General features: G+C 34.0%; 1 protein-coding gene across 1 annotated transcript in view; it reads right to left on the reverse strand.

Moving 5' to 3' along the window:
* The window catches only part of ASCC3 (activating signal cointegrator 1 complex subunit 3), a 411239-nt gene that overhangs the window by 264293 nt on the left and 123299 nt on the right, over positions 1-23647 (reverse strand). Inside the window, exons 12-13 of the mRNA XM_056818622.1 lie at positions 11461-11637; positions 5930-6001 (exon numbers count right to left, since the gene is read on the reverse strand). Of these exons, the coding sequence (XP_056674600.1) occupies positions 5930-6001; positions 11461-11637 (249 nt within the window). The remainder of the gene's footprint in view (positions 1-5929; positions 6002-11460; positions 11638-23647) is intronic.

Consider the following 23647-nt stretch of genomic DNA (forward strand, 5'->3'; position numbering starts at 1 on the left):
AGATATTTGTGTCTCTGACATCTGAGTTTGAAGGAAGAAGAAAGAAGATTAAACAGCTATCCTCCCATCTCCCTGACAGACTTGTGTCACAGCTGTGACAGGACTGACATTTTCCAAAATCCTCCTAACCCTCCTTATAGACTAGGGACAACCCTATCCCTCTCACCTCATCTTCCATCCTGTCCTATCTTCCCCAATAAACCTCCTTACTTGAGAAAGAGAACAAGAATATATTCTCCAAACCTCACAGTTCACCTTTGAATTACATAGAAAGGTGGCTGACCAGCACAGGGGGAGAGGAAGGGAGGCAGGAAGGAGTGGGTAGAAACCTGGAAGGTGAAGGGTGGAGGGTAGGAAATATCTTGATCTATTAGCCATCAGTAGTGAGCAATAGGCAACCACAGAGTATCCCCTCTAGTAGTATCTCTCTAGTCCACTCTAGAATCTCTCTGTCTCTATAACTAGGCACCTTGAGGTTTCCCCTAGTAGTAGTATCTCACCATTACAACTAGGCACCCTCAGGTTTCCCTTAAGTTATTACAACTAGAAATATCTCCAAGATTATCTCTCTATTACACCATCTAATCATAATCTGCATACATTTCTTTAGTTAACAACAAGAAAATTTTATGGGTTTAAAAAGCTATCACTGTATTCTGCTTATATATAGCCTGAGAAATTCCAAAAATCAATTAGAATGACAAGAGATAATACCAGTAATTAAGATTAGATAGTATGAAACTTGCTTCCTCAGTTCAAATATTGTTATAAAAATAGGAACTCAGAAACTCATCCTGAACGAAAAGATAGTTTTTGTAAGCAATTATGACAATGGTCACCTGAATTATAATTACATCTCTTATATACAACTTTATGTACTTTTAAATTGCTCTGTAGGATCAAGACTTCTTCTATATTTCTATTATTCTGTTGGAATATTATAATACTCAGATTGAGAGGAGAATGATGTGCTTTCTCCTACATGCAACTTTTGCCCTACTTACTCCACCTTGACCCAAACCAAGAAAATAGATATGTAAAAGGTCCTTAATTAAGCAAAAGAAATATCTTATTGTAGAGCAAGTGGTTTTTCTACTTTGCCATATTCCCTTTTGGTATTGTTTCCCTAGCACAAGGGAAACCTAGTAAGAGCATAACAAATGCTTTTTCATTAGCCTGCCTAAGCAAGAATATATTTCTTCTTCTGATTATAATGCCTATTATCTGTATGACCTTGGGCAAATCATGTCAATTTCCCAGGCCTCAGTTTCCCCATTTTTAGAATGAAAGAATTAGCCTAGATGGTCTGAGGTCTCTTCTAGCTCTAGATTTATGATCCTATAAAAGCTTCTGCCCTCAAGACTATACATCCTAATGGGAGGAAGCAACACATATAGGAAGGTAACATAGTGGACAGAGTCAGGAATGGAATCAGAAATACTTGAGTTCAAATCCTGCCTCAGAATTTTACTATCTGTGTGACCATGGGCAAGTTATTTAACCAAGTTATCCTCCGTTTCCTCTTCTGTAAAATGAGCTGAAAAGGAAATGGCAAACTGTGCCAATATCTTTGTCAATAAAATGGAGTCGCAAAGAGTTGGATGTGATAGAAACCACTGATCTACAAACACATATACAGAAGGGCATTTTGGTCTGTGAAGTTACAAAAACATTAAGTGCAGGTAAAGGGCAATTTGATGAAGCATTTCCAAAAATAATGATATTGCTAATTTGATTTTTGTTCTCAGAGTCAGATGCATAAGAAGGTTGAGAGAAGAACAAGGAAAGAAAGATGTACTCATTCAGTGACATTATAGAGAAACTGCTAAGGAGAAGCATGGGTCTGAACCTGATTAGATACAGTGGGCTATATGAACTCTCATAATAGCTAACATTTGTAAAATGCTTACTATAAGGCAGACACTGTGTTATGTGCTTTACAAATATCATATTTACAACACTGATAGGCAGGTGCTATTATTAAACCCCTTTAACAATTGGGGCAAACAAAGGGGGGAGGGTTCACGGTGGTTGTTGTTTTGGTTTGTTTTTTTTTATTTGTTTTTAAGTCACTTCTCCTAGGTACACAGCTAGCAAGAGTCTAAAGTTAGATTTGAACTTAGATCTTCTTAACTTGAGGCCCAGCACTCCTTTGTGACACCTAGACACCTACCCTCATTACTTAAGAAAACACTTTAATCAGAGGAAATAGGCCCTGGGCACTATTTTTAAAAAATCAGACCTAAATGAGGCCAAAGTTGTGTGACCTATGGTTTGCAACTAACTTCTCTAGTCTCAGTTCCATCAACTGTATATAGAGAAGGATAAGGAGATCAAATTAACTAAGTTATTTAATTCCTCTTCAGGGGTTCTGCATTCATCTTTTTCATTTATAATACTGGTAATTTAGGGATTTTTTTTAGTTAAATTAGCTAGTGGTTTATATATTTTATGAGGATTTTCATAATGGTTCCTGGTTTTATTTATTAATTCAAAGGCTATTATTCTTTCATTTCTATTTATCTTCTTTTGATTTTCAGGATTTCTATTAATTACATGAACTCTAAGTTCCTTTTAGGACTTGGTATTCTATAACAATACTGACTCTATATCAAAAATATAAACCTATAGTTTTCTCTCAGGCATTCTTATTCAAAGATAAAGACAAAATTGTGAAAAAAAAATCAAGCGTCACTATCACCTTTCTATGCCCATCTTCTTCTTCAAGACATTCACAAGAACAGCTCCCAGAAACCTCATACCCAACCAAATTTGGCAAGGATCCTTTCTTCCCACCACCCACCTAGTTTGTATGTTACAGGTTTAGAAACATGCAACAATCCATTATCTTTGTATTTATTCTCCTATTCATCACTGTTTTCCCTCTTCCCCTTTTTCTATCAATTCTAGTAATTCTTGAAGGTATATTCTCATCTACTGATCACATTGGAAAAAAGACTCACTATGATTTACACTGCAGTGTAAATGAATGACAACAATTAAATATAAGCTCAAAAATATCTGCATTTTATAAAAAAAAATAATAAATTTCCAGTGATGTCATTTCAGTGCCAATAGTTAGCTAAGAGGAAGATCTTAGTATAACTGAAATCAGAAATGCATTCAGAGATCTGCTTATCTGTTAGTTGAACAGGTTTAGTTGAAAGGACAGAAACCTATTATTATCAAAAGAGATATTTTAAAATATAGGAATGTTTCATTTTAAAAGAGGAAAAAAATAATCTAATAAATCTATGTCATGTCAAGTAATGACTATCACAATGAAGACCAAAACCCTAGAGACTCCAATAATGGCTCTATTAAATTCCCAAATTACAAATATTTATATTTCCCACCACAGGTAATCACTGGCATTTGAGACAAAAATTTGAGTAAATGCCACTGGTATGGTTTTAAAGAGCAGTAATGGGATAAAGATCCAAGAACACACTATCTTTTGGGGCAATATGAGCCAAAATTGTCACCATAACTTAGGAAAACACCCTCTTTAATGTATTCTGCTTATCTCTAATGAATAGCTAGTCTCTGGCTCTACCTCCCCATAAACCTCTAATTTCAGTAGTCTTTTAACTCCACTAAATACCCCAACACAAATGCTTGACAATCTACTGTTCTCCAAGTTAGGGAGAGGCTATACAATGAATGGTAATATCAAATATCTATCTCTCACTATTCAAATGTTCTAACAATGGAGATACTTGGTCTAACAGAATCAGGTCTTGGGAACTCTACATTGCTCCACCCTACTTAGTTTAACAAGGTCAGGAATGTCTGCACCCATACTCATGGATTAAGTGTCTAAGAAGATGGCCTTCAACAGACGTGTGCAGAAACAGCTGACAGACCCTTGGTCTGTCCTAAGTCAAGCTAAGCTATCATTGGTACAGATGAGACGTAGGAAAGGGATGTAAAACTGTCTATATAAGGCACGTCACTTCCTTACTTCGCCCTCTTTCCCCAGAGAGGCGATTCTGGCTGGCAGTGTGCTTAGCATTCTGACATCTTGGCGTGGGGCAGCTTTTTGTCTGGGTTTTGGCTGTGAATTTGCCCTTGAGCTGATTCAGGTTCAGGCATCTCTGCTAAGCCCTCTTGGAGTTCAAGCTGATTCCTTCCTCCTTTAATCTCCAAAACCTTACCTTCCTAGAGCCTCTGGTCTTCCTCTTGGCACAAGCCAGGTGGGAGAAATCCTACATCCTTTCCTTCTTCCTTCTTCTTAATTTCTTTCCACTATATCAATTAAATCACTATAAATTTCCAGCTGACTTGGGTATTTTTTTTATTTGGGATATCCATGGCAAACAAATAATTAATATAATTTAGATCACAATGCTAAAATTATCCTTTACACATTCTATATAATATTACAAAGTAGGACTTAAAATAATAATTTCAAAATAAAATTATTTGACACAAATGATGATTTTTAAAAAAACATTCTAAGTGGTATAATATAGGGAATTATAATTATGTATACTACTTCTGCTTAGGTGATTTTTAAAAAATCTACACAAAACTAGCACTCAAATAAAATGTACTTTCATCATTCATAAGGACTTCATTTTTGAATGGAATAATAACATCTTGGGGGAAGTTGGGTGTTTCAGTGGACGGAGTCAGGCCTAGAGACAGGAGTTCCTACGTTCAAATCTAGCCTCAGACTCTTCCTAGCTTTGTGACCCTGGGCAAGTCACTTAACCTCCATTGCCTAGCTCTTACCAGTCTTTTGCCTAGGAACCAATACATAATATAGATTATAGGGTGGAGCCAAGATGGAGGAGTAACTAAAGCAGCAGCTCCATTTCATCACCACATCATCTCTCCAACTGAGATTAAAATATCACCACAAAACAAATACAGGAGTGAAAGAACCAATAAGGAGACAGAGTGAAACAACCTTCAAGAAAAGAAAAACTCAAAAGGTAGGCAGAGATCATTTGGGGAACTGAGGTGAGAAGGAAGCAGAGCTAGCAGGAGGCATAGCAGAAAGTGAAGAGCAAGCCAAAAGCAAACCAGAACCCCTCTCCCTACACACTCACCCCACATCTGCTCTCACAGGTTCTGAACTTAATCTCTAGCTAACATAATCACCCTGAGATCCTACCAGGAAAATAGTGTTCCAAGTCAACTCACATCCCTTGAAATTGCAAACCTGTGGAGAAGTCCAGAATCCTAGCTCAGGGCAATCTGGTTTAAAGGGGGTCTATCTGTGGGGGCACAGAGTGAAGCCAAGAATCCCAGTCTACATTTGGGGTGAGGACACAGTTCTCAGGGGCAGGCCCTCCCCTGAATCTTTTGCACAAAAAGGTGGAGCACCAGGACTGGCAATCAAGGGTGTGCCAAATTGAATCAAGAACACCTTGAGATGGAAAACAAGAGCCTAAGCCTAGGGATAGAATCTGAACAGCAACCTGACTTCTTCAAGTTCACAGAATGAGATAAAAAAATTACACCCAAGTCAGAGGAAAGTCTTTAAGCTATCAGCATCTCAAGGGTCAATTGAATCAGCAGGGGAAGGGGGTTCTCAGAGCTCTTAGCCTTCAGACCATTTGGTAAACTAGTAAAACCCAGAAAATAAAATGAGAATAACATCAAGTAAGAACTAAAGTTTAGGAGGGTACCCAACTTCCCAGAAAACAGAGCCTATCATAATTAGATAGGAAAAATAAGCAAAGGGCAAAAAAAGCACTTAACTCTAAAGAATGTTTATGGAGACAAAGAGTAAGATACAGACACAGAAAGGGACAGTGAAAGCAAAGGAAACACAGGCAAAGTCCAAAAGAATATTGATTCTAACATGGAAGGTCAGGGTTTGAATTAAAAAAAAAAAAGAATGGCATCTTAAACAGGCTGAAAATTAATATTTTTCATGAATAAATCTCTAAAATCACCTTTAAACAAGTAAATATACCTGGTGTCCAGCTGTTATTTGTTTCAAAACATTTTCATAACATACTTCATCCATGTTATTCAACTGTTGCACCTAAGGAGTAAAAAAAAGAAAGGAAAAGGTTTAACTGATAGTAACTTGATCTTCAGGATAAAGCATTATCGTAAATCAAACATATTGCATATATTTTTCTGACAATCTTCCCCTATAATGATCTGAAACCAATTTCATTCATATAGGTAACCTGAACAAATAAAAATATCTAAACTTCTCACAAACATTATCTTCTATAACATCCCAAGGAATTTATTTGATTGTTGTTTTGGGTTTTTTTGGCAATGTCCTATGACACTTTACTGGTACATGATACTTTCTCCACCAATATAGACAATCAAATTGTGAATAATTTAATTTAGAAAATTTTCTACTACATTAAGTTGCTTGGCCCAGGGTCAAATAGCAAGTTAAGTATTCGAGGTATAATTTAAAGGTCTTTTGGACTCTAGAGGCCAGCTCTTCATTTATTTAGCCAAACTCCCTTTGAACTCTTTAGGGGAGAGAGTGTTTTTATATTTTTTTTACTTTTAATTCTTCTATTTCCTATTCTATCCTACCCTTATTTTTCATAATTATAATCTACTATAAATCAAAATCGAAATTGTACCCAGCTTCTGGCTCTAACAATTTTTTCATATAATTCTGAGTGTATTATAATAAATTAACCATACTTAGAAGACTAGGAGAATACAAGTCGAGACACAAAAGACATCTCAGAAAATGTACTTTTGTATTCCTTAATACAAGCCCAATCTCTAACATGTAATCTGAAAACTGAATTTATTTGCCCCATTAATGATGAGGAAACTAAAAAAAGAAATTTGTTTAAAGAAGCCCAAACCTCTTATTTTTTAATAAAATGTTCATCCCAAATTAGTCCAATTAAGTGAATTTTTATGGAACTCCACTCATGTGGAAGGTAATATAGTCTCAGACACTTGAAGTGAATGAATTACCACTGTATTATCGGATGATTTAGGTATTTGCTTAGGAATCATATAACTTGAAAAACCTTATTAAATTTTAGTTACTGATTCTGACCCATTATTAAGAATTTATAATAATAGGTTTTTAAATTCAAAAATCAAGGATTATAGTTAAAGAACTTTTAAACATTTTCTTCAGGCTTCAATTCATGTTTATACCAGTGATTCTGAAGAATATATCTTATATCATACATATAAACACAAAATTCCTTTTATGTATATTTACATATCAGATGTTCAGATCATTACTATTCTGATGTAAAAGTGGTACCAAAGATAAGGTTTTGAGGGACATGAGATTAATAGTAATAGACTACAAAGAATATTATAAAGGCAGATTGGTACCGAAGTGGATTGATTACTGGGCATGGAGTCAAGAAGATGAGTTCAAAAGCAGCCTTAGACATTTACTTAGCTGTTTGATGCTGGGCAAGTCATTTTTACTCTGTTTACCTTAATCCACTGGAGAAAGAATTGGAAAGCATTGCAATATCTTTGCCAAGAAAACTGCATGGACAGTATGGTCCAGGGGGGTCATGAATGGTCAGACATCAATGAACAACAAGAAAAACAATAAAGACATGAAAAGAAAGAGTAAAGAAATCTCCAAGGAGAAAAAAATGTATATTACATCTGGTTTAAAAAACTTTATTTTTAAGCTCACAATCATATGCACTGATTTCTAAAATATATTAATTTTCATTATGAAAAGATAAAATAAAATCATAAATGCTCTTAATTTGGGGGACAGCTAGGTGGCTTAGTGTACATTGAGGGCCAGGCTTAGGGAAAGGAGTTCAAATATGGGTTCAAATATGGCCTTAGACACTTCCTAGCTGTGTGATCCTGAGCAAGTCACTTAACTCCTTGCCTACCCCTTACTGATCTTCTTTATTAGAACCAATACACAGTACTAATTCTAAGATGGAAGGGTTAAAAAAAATTGAATTTATGTGTGGTTAACACCATGATTCTCAAATAATAGTAATCAGAAGATCATCAACATCATAACTATTTCATATAAAACTGTAACTCTACGGGTTACTAATTTTTAAAAATTGATCTAATTCAACTAAAGTGTTTTACCTTTCTATGTAATGAGATTTAAAGAAATTAAAAGTTTAAAAAATAGATGAATATCCAAAATAATCAATTATCCTACAGATTTCTATTAAAATGGTCTTTTTTTACTTAAAAGTAAGATGTTTATTGCAAAGGTAAGAAATTGGCCTTTATCTCTGCTTAATGATATACTTGAAATAAACTAAGTAATATAATAAATATTGACATGATTGGGTTAAGGCAAGAACAAATACTATTGAAAGGAACTTGAAACAATTAGTGAAGATTAAAATATGCACATCTTAATAACTACCATGTGGTAAACCACCCTTCTGTGTACAGACATAAAATGGCTCCCTATAGTTCTAATATACCTTTTGGTTCTGCACTGCAGATTGAGTAAATAATTAAAGTAGGGAGAATAAGTTTTTATCTTAAATAAATTTTTTATATTTTACTTACAAGTAAAAAAAACACTGTTAATCAAAGACAACATTGTAATGAATTAAAGTCAACATAGCTTTTGCTTTGTTTTGTTTTGTTTTTAAAAGTCCTTCTATGTAAGTTTCTTTTAGTAAGCATAAAGTAAAACCTATTACTATGTAAATATAATAGGAGGACATTTTTGTTGGCTTGCCTTAAAAATTCATCTGCAGTAAAGTCTCATTATTTTTGACTCCACAGATTTAGAATTTATAATAAATCCAATAAGGCTTGAGTTGTTTGCCTGGAATCTTACTAGAAATTAAGAAACAACAAGTAAGAGAACATTCATTAATCACCATTTATGTCTTGAGCATCATAAGAGAAGCTTGCAGCACATCATTAGGCACTCAGCAAAAAATAAGCAAATTAATAAAAAAAAATTGCAACACAAAATAATAGGACCTATTATTAAAATCTTTTCTGATATATCAAAATATTTATTTGCCTAAAATAAGAAATATATAAAATATTTCCTACATATTTAATGAGAATAGATATTATTGACCTATAATAAGCAATACTTGGTCAGACTACTTTGAGTAACTCTATGTGAAGTAGCTATAATTTCACTGACAACAATATTGTCTGAAACTATTATAAATTACCTAAGCAGATCTCTCAAAGTTACTATGGGTAAAAATTTCATAACCCTATGAACAACTTAATAATGAGGTCTTTTTTCATTTAGGTAGGTTAGTGCTTGAATAATAGACATATAGACACTGGATTTCTAACAGAAGTCTTATAGTTTAATAGGACCTATTATAAAGTTCATACAATGCTGACAAACTCTTGAGAATCCAGGGTTACCTCTTTACTTCAATGAGAAATCATAATGAGTAATTATATTGTAACTTACAGTTGAGGAAAAGGTATCCTAAATGTATTTTATTTAATTTAAATAATAATAATAAAATTTAGCTAATTAGCTCCTAACTTATTAATTCAATTTTTTTTCACTTTCAATGTTATTACTTGATTTTCAGGATTTCTATTTTGGCATATAAATAGGAAGTTTTAATTTGTTGGTTTTCTAGATTTTGTTTGTTACATGATCAATTTAGTTTACAGATGTAATTATAAGACTAATAAATTCATTGATCTGTTCTTTCACATTTTTAGTGATAAAAGCATTAAGAGATATAAATTTTCCGTAAGTACTATGGTGACTGAATCCCACAAATATTAGTATGCTGTCTTATTGTCATAATTATCCTTTAATTATATTATTGATTATTTCTATGATTTGTTCTTTGATCCATTCATTCCTTAGGATTCTTTTATTTTCCAAATTAATTTTTTTAAACCTTTACCTTCAGTTTTAAGAATCAATACTAAGTATAGGTTCCAAGGCAGAAGAGAACTAAAAGCTACGCAATTAGGGTTAAGTGACTTACCCAGGATCACATAGGAAGTGTCAGATCATATTTGAACCTAGGACCTTCCATCTCAAGGGCTGGCATTTATCCACTGAGCCACCTAACCTTAACCTTCCCCTCCAAATAATTCTTAATCTTTACTTCAAAGATTCTTTATCAAATGTAACATTTATTGCATTATGGTCAGTAAAACATGTTTAATATTGTTTTCTTCAATTGTTTTTGATGGATTTTTGCCTTAAAATGCATAATTGATTTTTATGAAAGTGACAAAAATAAAATAACTATATTGCCTTCTGTTCCTATTCAATATTCTACAGCAATATGTAATATCTTAATTTTATAAAAGTCTAGTCAAATCCTTAACTTATTTCTTATCTATTTTTTGGTTAGATTTATCTAGCTCTGGGAGGGATAAACTGAGGTCCCCATTATTATGGTCTTGCTCCCTATGTCCTCCTGTAATTCATTTAATTTTTCCTGTAAGACTTAAGATGATATGCTATTTGGGGCATCTATGTTTAGTAATGGTATTAAATCACTGTCTCTGGTTCTTTTTAGTAAAATACAGTTTTCTTGTTTATCTTCTTTAATGAGATCTATTTTTTCTTCCCCTAAGAGATCATGATTGATATTCTTACCATTTTACTTCTCCTGAAGCATAATAGATTCTGCTTTAGCCTCTTATTTTAATTCTGTGTGTATTCTTTTGTTCCAAGTTTATTTCATAAAAATAACATATTGTTGGATTCTAGTTTTTAATCCATTCTGCCAATTCATACTCTTCTTTTATGAATGAATTCATCTCATTCAAAATTCAGTTAAAAATGCTAACTGTATACTTTCCCTCCATCCTGTTCTTTTATGCTTTATACTTTCCCTTATCTTATTTTCCTTAATGCCTTTGTTTTCTAACAAATGTCTCCCTTTCCTCTGAACCTTTTCTTACATATAGCTCTATTGAGTAAGATGTATTTCTGCACCTAATTGTATATTTGTATATGTATTCTTTCCTTTTATTTCCATTTATGGGAGATGTTTCTCATTCTTCTCCCTCCTCCCCCTTTTACCATTCCTATTTTATTTTCCTAATGAGAACTTGGTCTGGTTCATTTTCTAGATTGCTGTGAAGTATGAACAGTGGGGAGAGGCTCAACTGGTCTCTCTCTCTATCAATCATCTTGATTCTGCCTCCTTATAAATATATTTCAGGGATATATTGGTGACTAATCATAAATTCCTTAAGCCACAGATTTCAATAAGTTACATGAATCTTCTTCCTAAATATGTCAAATTTATTTATGATAACATATGGGTACTCTTAGGAATGGCTTGTAAAAATCAGTATTAAGATAGTGGCAAAAGTTAGAATGTCTGGCAGTGGAACTGTTATTTGGAGTTATGTAAAAGCAAATTAAAAGTTTTTTGGGATGCTTCCTATAAAGTAGTAATGCCAGCAATTGGGAAAAGTAAGATCCACTGACTCACATAAAGTAATTTTAAGGTTTTGAATCTTTGTGTTAAAGAAATCTCTTGCCAAATATAGTTTTAAAAATAAAAATTCTTCACATCAAATATTTACCTTATTTGTTGTCTTAATTCCCAAAAATGTCTGTCCAAGAGGTACTGGCCTAAAACGGCCATCAAAGTAGAAAAGTCCAATATAGGGATTAACATGCAAAAAAGTAGCAACATCGAGGTAATTAGGTAACGTAGCAGAAAGTCCCAAAATCCTTATCATGCTCTGTGTAGATTCAACCTAAATGAGTGAAAAATGACACATGATAAATGTGAAGTCATACATTTGGGTTCTAGAATAGCCTGGGAATTATAGAGGTAAAATTTGATACCTTCCTTCAAGTCTGTGATAGAGAGATTAGCATTCAATTGGCCCAATGGGGGCAAGTGACAAAGAATCAGATGTAGGAAAAACTTAAGGAAAATCTTTCTAACATTTAGACCTATCCAGGAGTAGAAAGGTTGGCAGGTTTCCCCTATCAAAGTTCTTTAAATATAAGATATTTAACTAATTCATTTCAATCCAACAAATAATTTTTAAAACCGGAAAAGCTAGGTGCTAAAAATGCAAAGACAAAAAATGAATTAAGTCTTATCCTTAAAACCTAACATTCTACTAGAGGGAAACAACATATTTACAACTAAATAAAAGTAAAATAGATACAAAGTTTAGTAGTCATCTTTTAAAATGTTACAAATCAATAATGTTTAGATAAATACAAATTAAAGCAACTTTAGAGCTCAACTCCATACACATCAAATCAGCAAAGTTGGTGTTAAAAAGAAAAATAAATGTGAATATTACTGGGCTACAAGAAATTATGAACAAGTTAGTTTCACAGAAACCTAGACTGATCTATGTGAATTGATGCAGGGTTAAGTGAGTAGTGGCAGCCTCACTTAACCTCTAATAAAAAAGGTCATGAAATATTTTTTAAAAATACACAGAAGACAAATAAGTTCAGAAGTAAATACAAATAAATATGGCAATTTTGAAAGCAATGGGAATGAGGTGAAGAATCACAATTTCATACACAATCAACTTTTTACATTCTCTTTATGAATGAAAATGCTATTTTAATTCAGAAAATGAAAAATTTTTAAATAAAATATAGTACATAAATGAATGAATGAATGAATGAATGAATATGATTTAGCTCTAGAAAAAACTGCTTCCCATTTTCTCCTGGGCTGGTAAGTGGACTGTTTTTAGTAGCCTCCCTGGAGCTGAACTCTTATGAGTGTTATATAGCTGCCAATATAGCTGCCAAAAAAAAAAAAGGGGACTCTCATTTTATTTATTTGTACTCCCAGGGCTTATTATAGTTTAGCATGGAGAATAAGTTTTAAAAACGACTTTCCACTAAAAAAATAAATCAACTTTAAGCCTAAGTATTCAATTAACCCACAATGATAATAGACCATGCAAAGAACAGTAGCAACCAAAAAATAAACACATATAAGTGTGGCAAGCACTATACTAAATGCTAGTGACAAAAGTAAAAACAAAAATAATCCCTACTCTCATAGAGACTACAGACCAATGGAGAAGTCAAAACACCATTAAATAGGAATGTACAAGATACACACAGAGTAGATGAAATAAAATCTGAGAGAAGAAAGCGCTAAGAGGAAGGATGAACAAGAAAGATTTACTGAAGGTGGTATATGAGCTAATTCTTTAAATAAGCCAGTGACTTTATGAGGCAGAGATGACAGAAAAGGCATTCCAGGGACAAGAGGGACAATCAGTATTAAGGAGGCTTGAAGGAAGATTGTTTGTCAGGTGTGAGAATCTCCAAGTAGATAGATTGTAGAGTACCTGGAGTGAAAAGTAAAGTATAGACTTTAAGTTTACTGAATAAGTGGTTGGCATGGTCAGACCTAGTTTTAGGAAAAATAACTTTGTAAGCTATGGGTAGGATAGCTAGAGTGGGGATTCAGAAAGGGAGATCTATTGCAATGTTTCCCCAAAAGCAAATGTTTCATAAGGGTAGAACTAAGTATTAATTTTTTAAATATATCAGGCACATAACTAAATGCAAACTTTTGTCTTTCCATTTCTTCACCCCCAAGTTTTGAACTTGAGGGTCTTCAATCTATTTATAAGCTCAGTTTCTTTCTGCCTCCAGAGTTTCTAGTTCATCCTAGAAGCAATAAGGAAGGAAATGGTTTGATATTTATCAAAATGAAATAAGTCATTTTTAGGAATTTTAGGAATATTATTTTAGCATCTATGTGAAAGACAGACTGGAATGGGAGATACTAGAGATAAGGAGGATATTTAAGATGGCTCTAAGATTGCAAACATGGATCAATGAAAAGATAGAAAGGGTCTAAGTTAGCTGTCACATTATGGTTTCAATGAATGATAACTTACCCACTATTATATCTATATAAGATTAGCTTATCATTAAAAAAAGAATAAAGAGAACAAAAGAGGTCCTTTAAAACAAAACTTTTATCTTAAAAAGAAAATCTCTACTCAAGAGAGTTTTAGGAAAAAATACAGAAAGCTCTCTACAATTAATTGACAACATATTATGGCATATTGATTGTAATAAATTACTACTGTATCACAAGGAATGATGAAATTGATTATTTCTAAAGGACCTGAGGAGATTTGTATGAAGTGATATGAAGAGAAATAAGTAGAAAAAGGAGAACAATTTATACTGCAACACTAAAAATAACTTCAAAAAAATTACTAATTCTGATCAATGAAATGACTATAATGACTTCAGAGCAGCCATGATGAAGAATGCTATCTCCTCCCTGAGAAGTGATATGCTAACTACAAAATGAAATACACAGTTTTTAACATGTCAATGTGAGAATTTGTTTTAGCTGGACAGTGTATACTTATCAAAAATATTTCACTTTTGGCTCTTTTTGTTTTCCACTGGGCGATAAGCACTGGAAAGAGAAATAAATGCCTGTCAATCAAAAAAAATGATTTAAAAGAACAAAATAATAGTTGAGAAATACTGTGAACATGTCACCAAAATATCAACTGCCTAGAAATAAAATTAGGGCATAATGCACAATGAAAAAAAATTAGGATTTTTTCATATTATTGCTTTTTCTACTTTATTTCACTTTTCTAATGTGCAAACTTATTTGTTGCTCTAAGGGGGGAAATTTATCAGTCATTTATTTATAATTGTATGAATTTAACATTTATGTCTGTTCCTTGAGTATATGTGACATGCTTGACTGGCACAGAAGTCAGCACTTTGAATTATCTGAAAAAAACAATCATATATGCACAGTGTCCACAAAGTACTTATAAATAATTGGAAAGCCAAATAACTGGAGAGTCAAAATTAAAAAGCATAATCTTTTATTCAACAAAACATCAGGAAGCCAATAAGGGTGAATGTTGTTAATAAGCTTCTTAAAAAAGGTCAGGATAAAACTGAGTGCTGAAGGATAAACACAAAAACTAGGTCTTCAAAAAGTAGCAAACAGTTTTTAAATTCAAGAAATATACTCTAATTTAGAATGGAAAAAGGATATGGATGATAAAAGAAAAAGTTGCTCTTAAAGTTTAAATTCTTATGGTGGCTATTTTTTTTTTTTGCTAGATTTTGTTTACAAACCTTCTGTTATTATATCTACCCTACCAGTACACTATTAGAGCTCCACAACTAGATAGATAAATCATACTAAATTACAAAGCAATGAAAAAATGAACATAGTGACAATGATCCAATTACACATTTCTTAAAAAAACAGAAAACCTTCAGATATTTAAGCATAACTTGATATCCATAAAACAGAAACAAACCAATTCAACAAAAAACAATTTTTTAGTATCCTTAGAAAATATACTATGGGATTTCTGGTCAAGATGGCGGCTTAGACAGAGCTAAAATTCAGATCTCCAAAAACCCTTCCTTACCGATCTAAAACTGTAGGCTCCTAAAGCACCAAAATTCAAAACGAACAACAGGATAGACCCTGGGAACCCTCCTCCTGGACCTGGATCAAAAGGTATGGCCCCCCAAAAGCCAGAACCCTACCTAGATCATTCAGATCTAAGGGGTAGGCAGAAGGAAGGTTCCAGGACCCATCCCCCCCCCAATCCAGATCGTTGAGCCCAAGGCAGCATCGGGAACCTCAGGGCCGGCAAAAGGACCTCAGGGCCAGTTATTCTGAAGGCCGCATTTGGAAAACAACCCGAGCTAGTCGCGGGGGCACCCAACACAGGAGGAAGGGAAACAGACAGAGATGGGGGGGGGGGGGGAGCCTGTAGCCCCCTGGCTGGATCCTTACATCTGAGTCTCACAGAAGGTTCCTGCATCAGGGCACACTCAGCCCAACCCAGTTGAACTTAATCCTATAAGGAGCCCTTGGAGATCCAGGAAGCCATGGCCCCTCCCCCCTCAGAGTGCACGGTCCGGCAAAGGCACTGAGATACCTTGCAGACAATGCTGAGCCAGGCTCAGAGCGTGGAAGAAAGGCAGCGGAAAAACATTGGGAGGGAACTGAGGAGAGCAGTAACACCCGAAACACCAGCAAATTCCGGGCTTCCCTGGGAAGCCATAACAGCTGTAGAGAACGGACAATTTGACTGGGGTTAAAGCCTCTGAACATCTGACATATACACGAAGAGGAGTCCTTCTCATTCAGAGAAAGATGGCAAACATTACAGAAGTACAAAAGCCTCGAAACACCAAGAAAAACAAGAAGGGGGCAACTTTAGACACATTTTATAGAGCAAAAATACAAAATACAGAGGAGATTGAATAGGAAACACAAGCAAATGCTCCGAAACCTTCCAAAGGAAATGGAAACTCTCCACAAACTCTTGAAGAATTTGAATCAAAATGATCAAAAAGATGGAAGCCTTCTGGCAGGAAAAGTGCGATATAACGCAAAAGGAATTCACGCAACTACAAAACCGGTTTGACCAAACTGAAAAGGAAAACCAGGCTTTAAAGGTCAGAATCAGGCAACTAGAAGACAATGAACTTACAAAAGAGCAAGAATTAATAAAGCAAAGACAAAAGACCAGGAAATTAGAAGAGAACACAAAATATCTCACTGACAAGGTGACAGACTTGGAAAATAGAGGAAGAAGAGATAATTTGAGAATTGTACTACCAGAAAAGCCAGAAATAAACACCAAACTCGACATTGTAATACAAGAGATAATCAGAAAAAATCACCCAGATTCTAGAACAAGGGGGAAATACAGGCATTGAAAGAGTTCACAGAACACCCTCTACACTAAATCCCCAAAAGACAATTCTCAGGAATGTAATTGCCAAATTCCAAAGCTTTCAAGCAAAAGGAAAAAATCTTACAAGAATCCAGAAAAAAAACAATTTAGATATAAAGGGAGGCATTCACAATTCACCAATCAGGGTCACACAAGACCTTGCAAGTTCCACTCTGAATGATCGTAAGGCATGGAACATGATTTTCAGAAAGGCAAGAGAACTGGGTCTTCAACCAAGAATCAGCTATCCATCAAAACTGACTATATACTTCCAAGGGAAAGTATAGGCATTCAAGAAAATAGAAGATTTCCAAATTTTTGCAAAGAAAAGACCAGAGCTCTATGGAAAGTTCGATTTCGAAAAACAAGGAGCATGGAATACCTGAAAACGTAAATATGAAGGAAAGGGAAAAGGAGAAAAATGTTATCTTTTTCTTTTAGTCAAACTCTCTTCTATAAGGAATACATTTATATCAATCTCTATATATTAATATGTGGGGAAAATGTAATGTGTAAATAGGGGGAAAAGAAAAACCAAATAATATAATCTTTCTCACACAAAGATTCACACGGGAATGGGAGGGGAAGAAAACTCCCATAAGAAGGAAAGGAAGAGAGATTTTACTTAAACATTACTCTCAGGGAAATCAACTCTGAGAGGGAAGAACATCCAGATCCATTCGGATCTTGAATTCTATCTTACCCAACAAGGGCAGGGAAAAGGAAACACCAAAGGGGGTGGGGGCGATGGAACACAAAAAGGGAGTGAAGGAGAGGGGGGAGGGGGAGGGAACAAAAAAGGGAGGGGCTAGAAAGGGAAACATATTAAGGGAGGGGACAAGGGGGACTGATTTAAAGTAAATCACTGGATTAAAAGGTTAGAGCTAAAGAAGAAAGGTTAGAATGAGGGAGGGATAACAAAATGCCAGGGAGTACACAAATGACAATCATAACTTTGAACATGAATGGGATGAACTCACCCATAAAACGTAGACGAAGAGCAGAATGGATTAGAATCCAAAACCCTATCATGTGTTGTCTTCAAGAAACACACATGAGGCGGGTTGACACCCACAAGGTCAGAATTAAAGGATGGAGTAAGACCTTCTGGGCCTCAACTGATAGAAAGAAGGCAGGAGTGGTAATCATGATATCTGATAAAGCCAATGCAAAAATAGACCTGATTAAAAGGGATAGGGAAGGTAATTATATTTTGTTAAAAGGGACTTTAGATAATGAGGAAATATCACTAATCAACATGTATGCACCAAATAATATAGCACCCAAATTTCTAATGGAGAAACTAGGAGAATTGAAGGAAGAAATAGACAGTAAAACCATATTAGTGGGAGATTTGAACCAACCATTATCAAATTTAGATAAATCAAATCAAAAAATAAATAAGAAAGAGGTAAAAGAAGTGAATGAAATCTTAGAAAAATTAGAGTTAATAGACATATGGAGAAAAATAAATAGGGACAAAAAGGAATACACCTTCTTCTCAGCACCACATGGCACATTCACAAAGACTGAGCATACACTAGGTCACAGAAACGTGGCATTCAAATGCAGAAAAGCAGAAATAATAAATGCAGCCTTTTCAGATCACAAGGCAATAAAAATAAGGATCAGTAAGGGTACGTGGAAAACCAAATCAAAAACTAATTGGAAATTAAACAATATGATACTCCAAAATCGTTTAGTTAGAAAAGAAAACAGAAACAATTAATAATTTCATCGAAGAAAATGACAACAGCGAGACATCCTTTCAAACTTTTTGGGATGCAGCCAAAGCAGTAATCAGAGGTAAATTCATATCCCTAAGTGCATATATTAACAAACTAGGAAGAGTAGAGATCAGTGAATTGGAAATGCAAATAAAAAAACTCGAAAGCGAACAAATTAAAAACCCCCAAAAGAAAACCAAAGTAGAGATCCTAAAAATTAAGGGAGAAATTAATAAAATCGAAAGCGATAGAACAATTGATTTAATAAAATAAAACTAAAAACTGGTACTGTGAAAAAACAAACAAAATAGACAAAGTACTGGTCAATCTAATTTAAAAAAAGGAAAGAAGAAAAGCAAATTAACAGCATCAAAGATGAAAAGGGGGACATCACCTCCAATGAAGAGGAAATCAAGGTAATCATTAAAAATTACTTTGCCCAATTATATGGCAATAAATACACCAATCTAGGTGATATGGATGAATATATACAAAAATATAAACTGCCTAGACTAACAGAAGGAGAAATAGAATTCTTAAATAATCCCATATCAGAAAATGAAATTCAACAGGCCATCAAAGAACTCCCAAAGAAAAAATCCCCAGGGCCCAACAGATTCACCAGTGAATTCTATCAAACATTCAAAGAACAGCTAACCCCAATACTATACAAACTATTTGACATAATAAGCAAAGAGGGAGTTCTACCAAATAACTTTTATGACACAAACATGGTACTGATTCCAAAACCAGGCATGTCAAAAACAGGGAAAGAAAATTATAGACCAATCTCCCTAATGAATATAGATGCAAAAATCTTAAATAGGATACTAGCAAAAAGACTCCAGCAAGTGATCAGAAGGGTCATCCACCATGATCAAGTAGGATTTATAACAGGGATGCAGGGCTGGTTCAATATTAGGAAAACCATCCACATAATTGACCATATCAACAAGCAAACCAAAAAATATCACATGATTATTGCAAGAGACTCAGAAAAAGCCTTTGATAAAATACAACATCCATTCCTATTAAAAACACCAGAAAGCATAGGAATAGAAGGGTCATTCCTAAAAATAATAAACAGTATATATCTAAAACCATAAGCTAATATCATCTGCAATGGCGTTAAACTAGATGCATTCCCAATAAGATCAGGAGTGAAACAAGGATGTCCATTATCACCTCTACTATTTGAAATTGTACTAGAAACACTAGGAGTAGCAATTAGAGAAGATAAAGAAATTGAAGGCATCAAAATAGGCAAGGAGGAGACCAAGTTATCGCTCTTTGCAGATGACATGATGGTCTACTTAAAGAACCCTAGAGATTCAACCAAAACGCTAATTGAAATAATCAACAACTTTATCAAAGTTGCAGGATACAAAATAAACCCGCATAAGTCATCAGTATTTCTATATTTCTCCACCACAGCTCAGCAGCAAAACCTAGAAAGAGAAATCCCATTCACAATCACCTTAGACAAAATAAAATACCTAGGAATCTATCTCCTGAGACAAACACAGGAACTATATGAACACAACTACAAAACACTCTCCACACAACTAAAACTAGACTTGAGCAATTGGAAAAACATTAACTACTCATGAGTAGGACAAGCCAATATAATAAAAATGAACATCCTACCCAAACTTATTTATCTATTTAGTGCCATACCCATTGAACTTCCAAAAAATTTCTTTACTGATTTAGAAAAAAACCAAAACAAAGTTCATTTGGAATAACAAAGGATCAAGGATATCTAGGGAAATAATGAAAAAAAAAATACAAAGGAAGGGGTCCTTGCAGTCTCAGATCTCAAACTATATTACAAAGCAGTGGTCATCAAAACTATTTGGTACTGGCCTAGAGACAGAAAGGAGGAACAGTGGAATAGACTTGGGGCAAGTGACCTCAGCAAGATAGTATATGATAAACCCAAAGATCCCAGCATTTGGGACAAAAATTCACTATTCAATAAAAACTGCTGGGAAAATTGGAAGACAGTGTGGGATTAGGTTTGGATCATATTAGAGATTAGATTGGATTAGAGAGATTAGGTTTGGATCAACACCTCATACCCTACACCAAGATAAATTCAAAATGGGTAAATGACTTGAACATAAAGAAGGAAACCATAAGTAAATTGGGCAAACACAGAATAGTATACATGTCAGACTTTTGGGAAGGGAAAAACTTTAAAACCAAGCAAGACATAGAAAGAGTCACAAAATGTAAAATATATAATTTCGACTACATCAAATTAAAAAGCTTTTGTACAAACAAAACCAATATAACTAAAATCAGAAGGGAAGAAACAAATTGGGAAACAATCTTCATAAAAACCTCTGACAAAGGTTTAATTACTCAAATTTACAAAGAGCTAAATCAATTGTTCAAAAAATTAAGCCATTCTCTAATTGATAAATGGGCAAGGGACATGGATAGGCAGTTTTCAGATAAAGAAATCAAAACTATTAATAAGCACATGAAAAAGTGTTCTAAATCTCTTACAATCAGAGAGATGCAAATCAAAACAACTCTGAGGTATCACCTCACACCTAGCAGATAGGCTAACATGGCAGGAGAGGAAAGCAGTGAATGCTGGAGGGGATGTGGCAAAATTAGTACATTGATGCATTGCTGGTGGAGTTGTCAACTGATCCAACCATTCTGGAGGGCAATTTGAAACTATGCCCAAAGGGCGATAAAAGACTATCTGCCCTTTGATCCAGCCATAGCATGGCTGGGTTTGTACCCCAAAGAGATAATAAGGAAAAAGACTTGTACAAGAATATTCATAGCTGCACTCTTTGTGGTGGCCAAAAATTGGAAAATGAGGGGATGCCCTTCAATTGGGGAATGGCTGAACATATTGTGGTATATGTTAGTGATGGAACACTATTGTGCTAAAAGGAATAATAAAGTGGAGGAATTCCATGGAGACTGGAACAACCTCCAGGAAGTGATGCAGAGCGAAAAGAGCAGAACCAGGAAAACATTGTACACAGAGACTGATACACTGTGGTACAATCAAAGGTAATGGATTTCTCCATTGGGTTCAATGCAATGTCCCTGAACAATTTGCAGGGATCTAAAAAAACACTATCCACAAGCAGAGGATAAACTGTGGGAGTAAAAACACTGATGAAAAGCAACTGCTTGACTACAGGGTTGAGGGGATATGACTGAGAGACTCAAAATGAACACTCTAATGCAAATACCAACAACATGGAAATGGGTGTGAATCAAGAACACATGTGATACCCAGTAGAATCGTGCATCGGCTATTGGAGAGGTGGTGGGAGGGGACGGGGGGGGGGGGGGGGGAGGAGAAAATGATCACTGTTTCCAATGAATAATGTTTTGAAATGACCAAATAAAATAATGTTTAAAAAAAAAAAGATCATACACAGAAAAAAATATATATATACTATGAATTAATCATTCAACGTACATTTTTAAAGCTGACTGTGGCAGGCTTTGTGGTAATCACTGGAAAGAAAAGTAAAATGGTCCCCCACCTCTCAAAAGAGTATATTCTAATAAATCACATGATGCTTCCACTATAGAATTATCTTCATTTTAGTTTTGGGGAAAAAAGATAGTTTATTTTAGCCTTACATTCATATTATTATACAACTTCAGAACTTCAACAAACTACAAGTCTTTTTGTTTTATTTTTCTTTTTAAACTTCTATGTTAAATCCATAATATCCTAGAAGGTAAAATAGAAGACTTTCCACAGACAGCTAAATAAAATCATCAACATTTTAAAATTTGAAAAAAGAATAATATTTCTTTCATGTGTATCAGTATTTTTATTATATACCTTTATTTTTGAATATAGTTATCTTGGCATAAATTTTCTGATGAAAATGCAATGGTAAACATAAAATACTGATCCCAAAACATGACTGATTGTTCTTCAAAGTCTAAATATAATGCAATGTTTTATAAGAAATTTTTACTTAAAGATTTAAATAACTGGGGGTTGAGGGAAGTGCAGGAAACCACATATTTAGTCCTTTCTGAACTGACATAAAAATATGACAATCCTGGAATCAGCTTAGTGCTGACATTTAAGTTAACTTCGGTTAAAATTAACTAATGTTTTTTCTATAAGCTCACTGCAAAGAAACTTTCAAAATCTTTTAGGTTCCATACTATGAAAGGAGTGCCTCCAATACTACTATATAACCTCCTTGAAAATGCCATAATGCTGAATACAATACTACCATCTACTGGAAACAGCATTAAATACTAATTCATTTTAGCAAAAAGAAAGATGGATTTTTCAAAAACAGCACTCCCTTTTTCCTTCAGACTTCCATTATAAAATCAAATAGCAATCTAAATGCCCCATTTGCCTTTTCTCTGTAGATGTATATAATCCATAACCAACAGCAAAAAATTTTCTTGCCTCCAGTATGTCACATGGAACCAAGAAACAAGTATTTTAAAAGCATATATTTGAATGCAAATCAAGTGTGAAAAATGCTGAAATGAAAAGTTAACAATATTTATTTAAATGTGTAACTACATAATTAAAACTACAAAATGCATATAACAAATATGAAAAAATCTGAGTCTTACCTATTGTGTGAAACTACAATACAGTGAGGAAAATCACCATTTTTAATATTTTCCAATTTGAATCCATTTCAAATTATATTAATATTTCTGATTCAACTTCCAAAGTAATAATAACCTTTGGTCTCTTTCATTGTAGTCATTAGCACTGACATAGCTTCTTCTAACATGTTATGATGCTATGGTGTTAAGGGGTACTTTCTAGTCTTTACTAGACTTGTGATACTTGCAGAATCTTGGCTAAAATACAACTCTGGTTTCAGATTCATCAGTCAAATGAAACTATCAAACTCTGTAAACTTACTCCTATTTAAGTGATTTAACATTTTTTCTTAGTTACAGAAGTGAAAAAGTTGGACTTCATGGCCTCGAAGGCTTCTTTCATCATTAAAGCTAAGAGCTCATGATCCTATGACTTATTTTTCCTTCTTCTTCTAACTCTATGTTCCTGATTAAAATGTTTAATGCCTGAACAGTAATAGCCAGAGAAGATGATCACTGTTCAGCAATTATTGTTAAGGAAGAAAGAACTAGAGGATAATGGAAAAAGAAGTTTTGATCATTCAAATACCATACAAATATTTAAGGAAAGTTTATTGAATTAAGTAAGATGTATTCCAAACTTTTTATTATAATATGGAATGCTGACAATAGAATGTTCTATGCCATGATGTGTGATCATTCCCTTCCCTCATGTTTACCTT

This window comes from Monodelphis domestica, chromosome 2, assembly GCF_027887165.1.
Source record: "Monodelphis domestica isolate mMonDom1 chromosome 2, mMonDom1.pri, whole genome shotgun sequence".
NCBI classification, from domain to species: Eukaryota; Metazoa; Chordata; class Mammalia; order Didelphimorphia; family Didelphidae; genus Monodelphis; species Monodelphis domestica.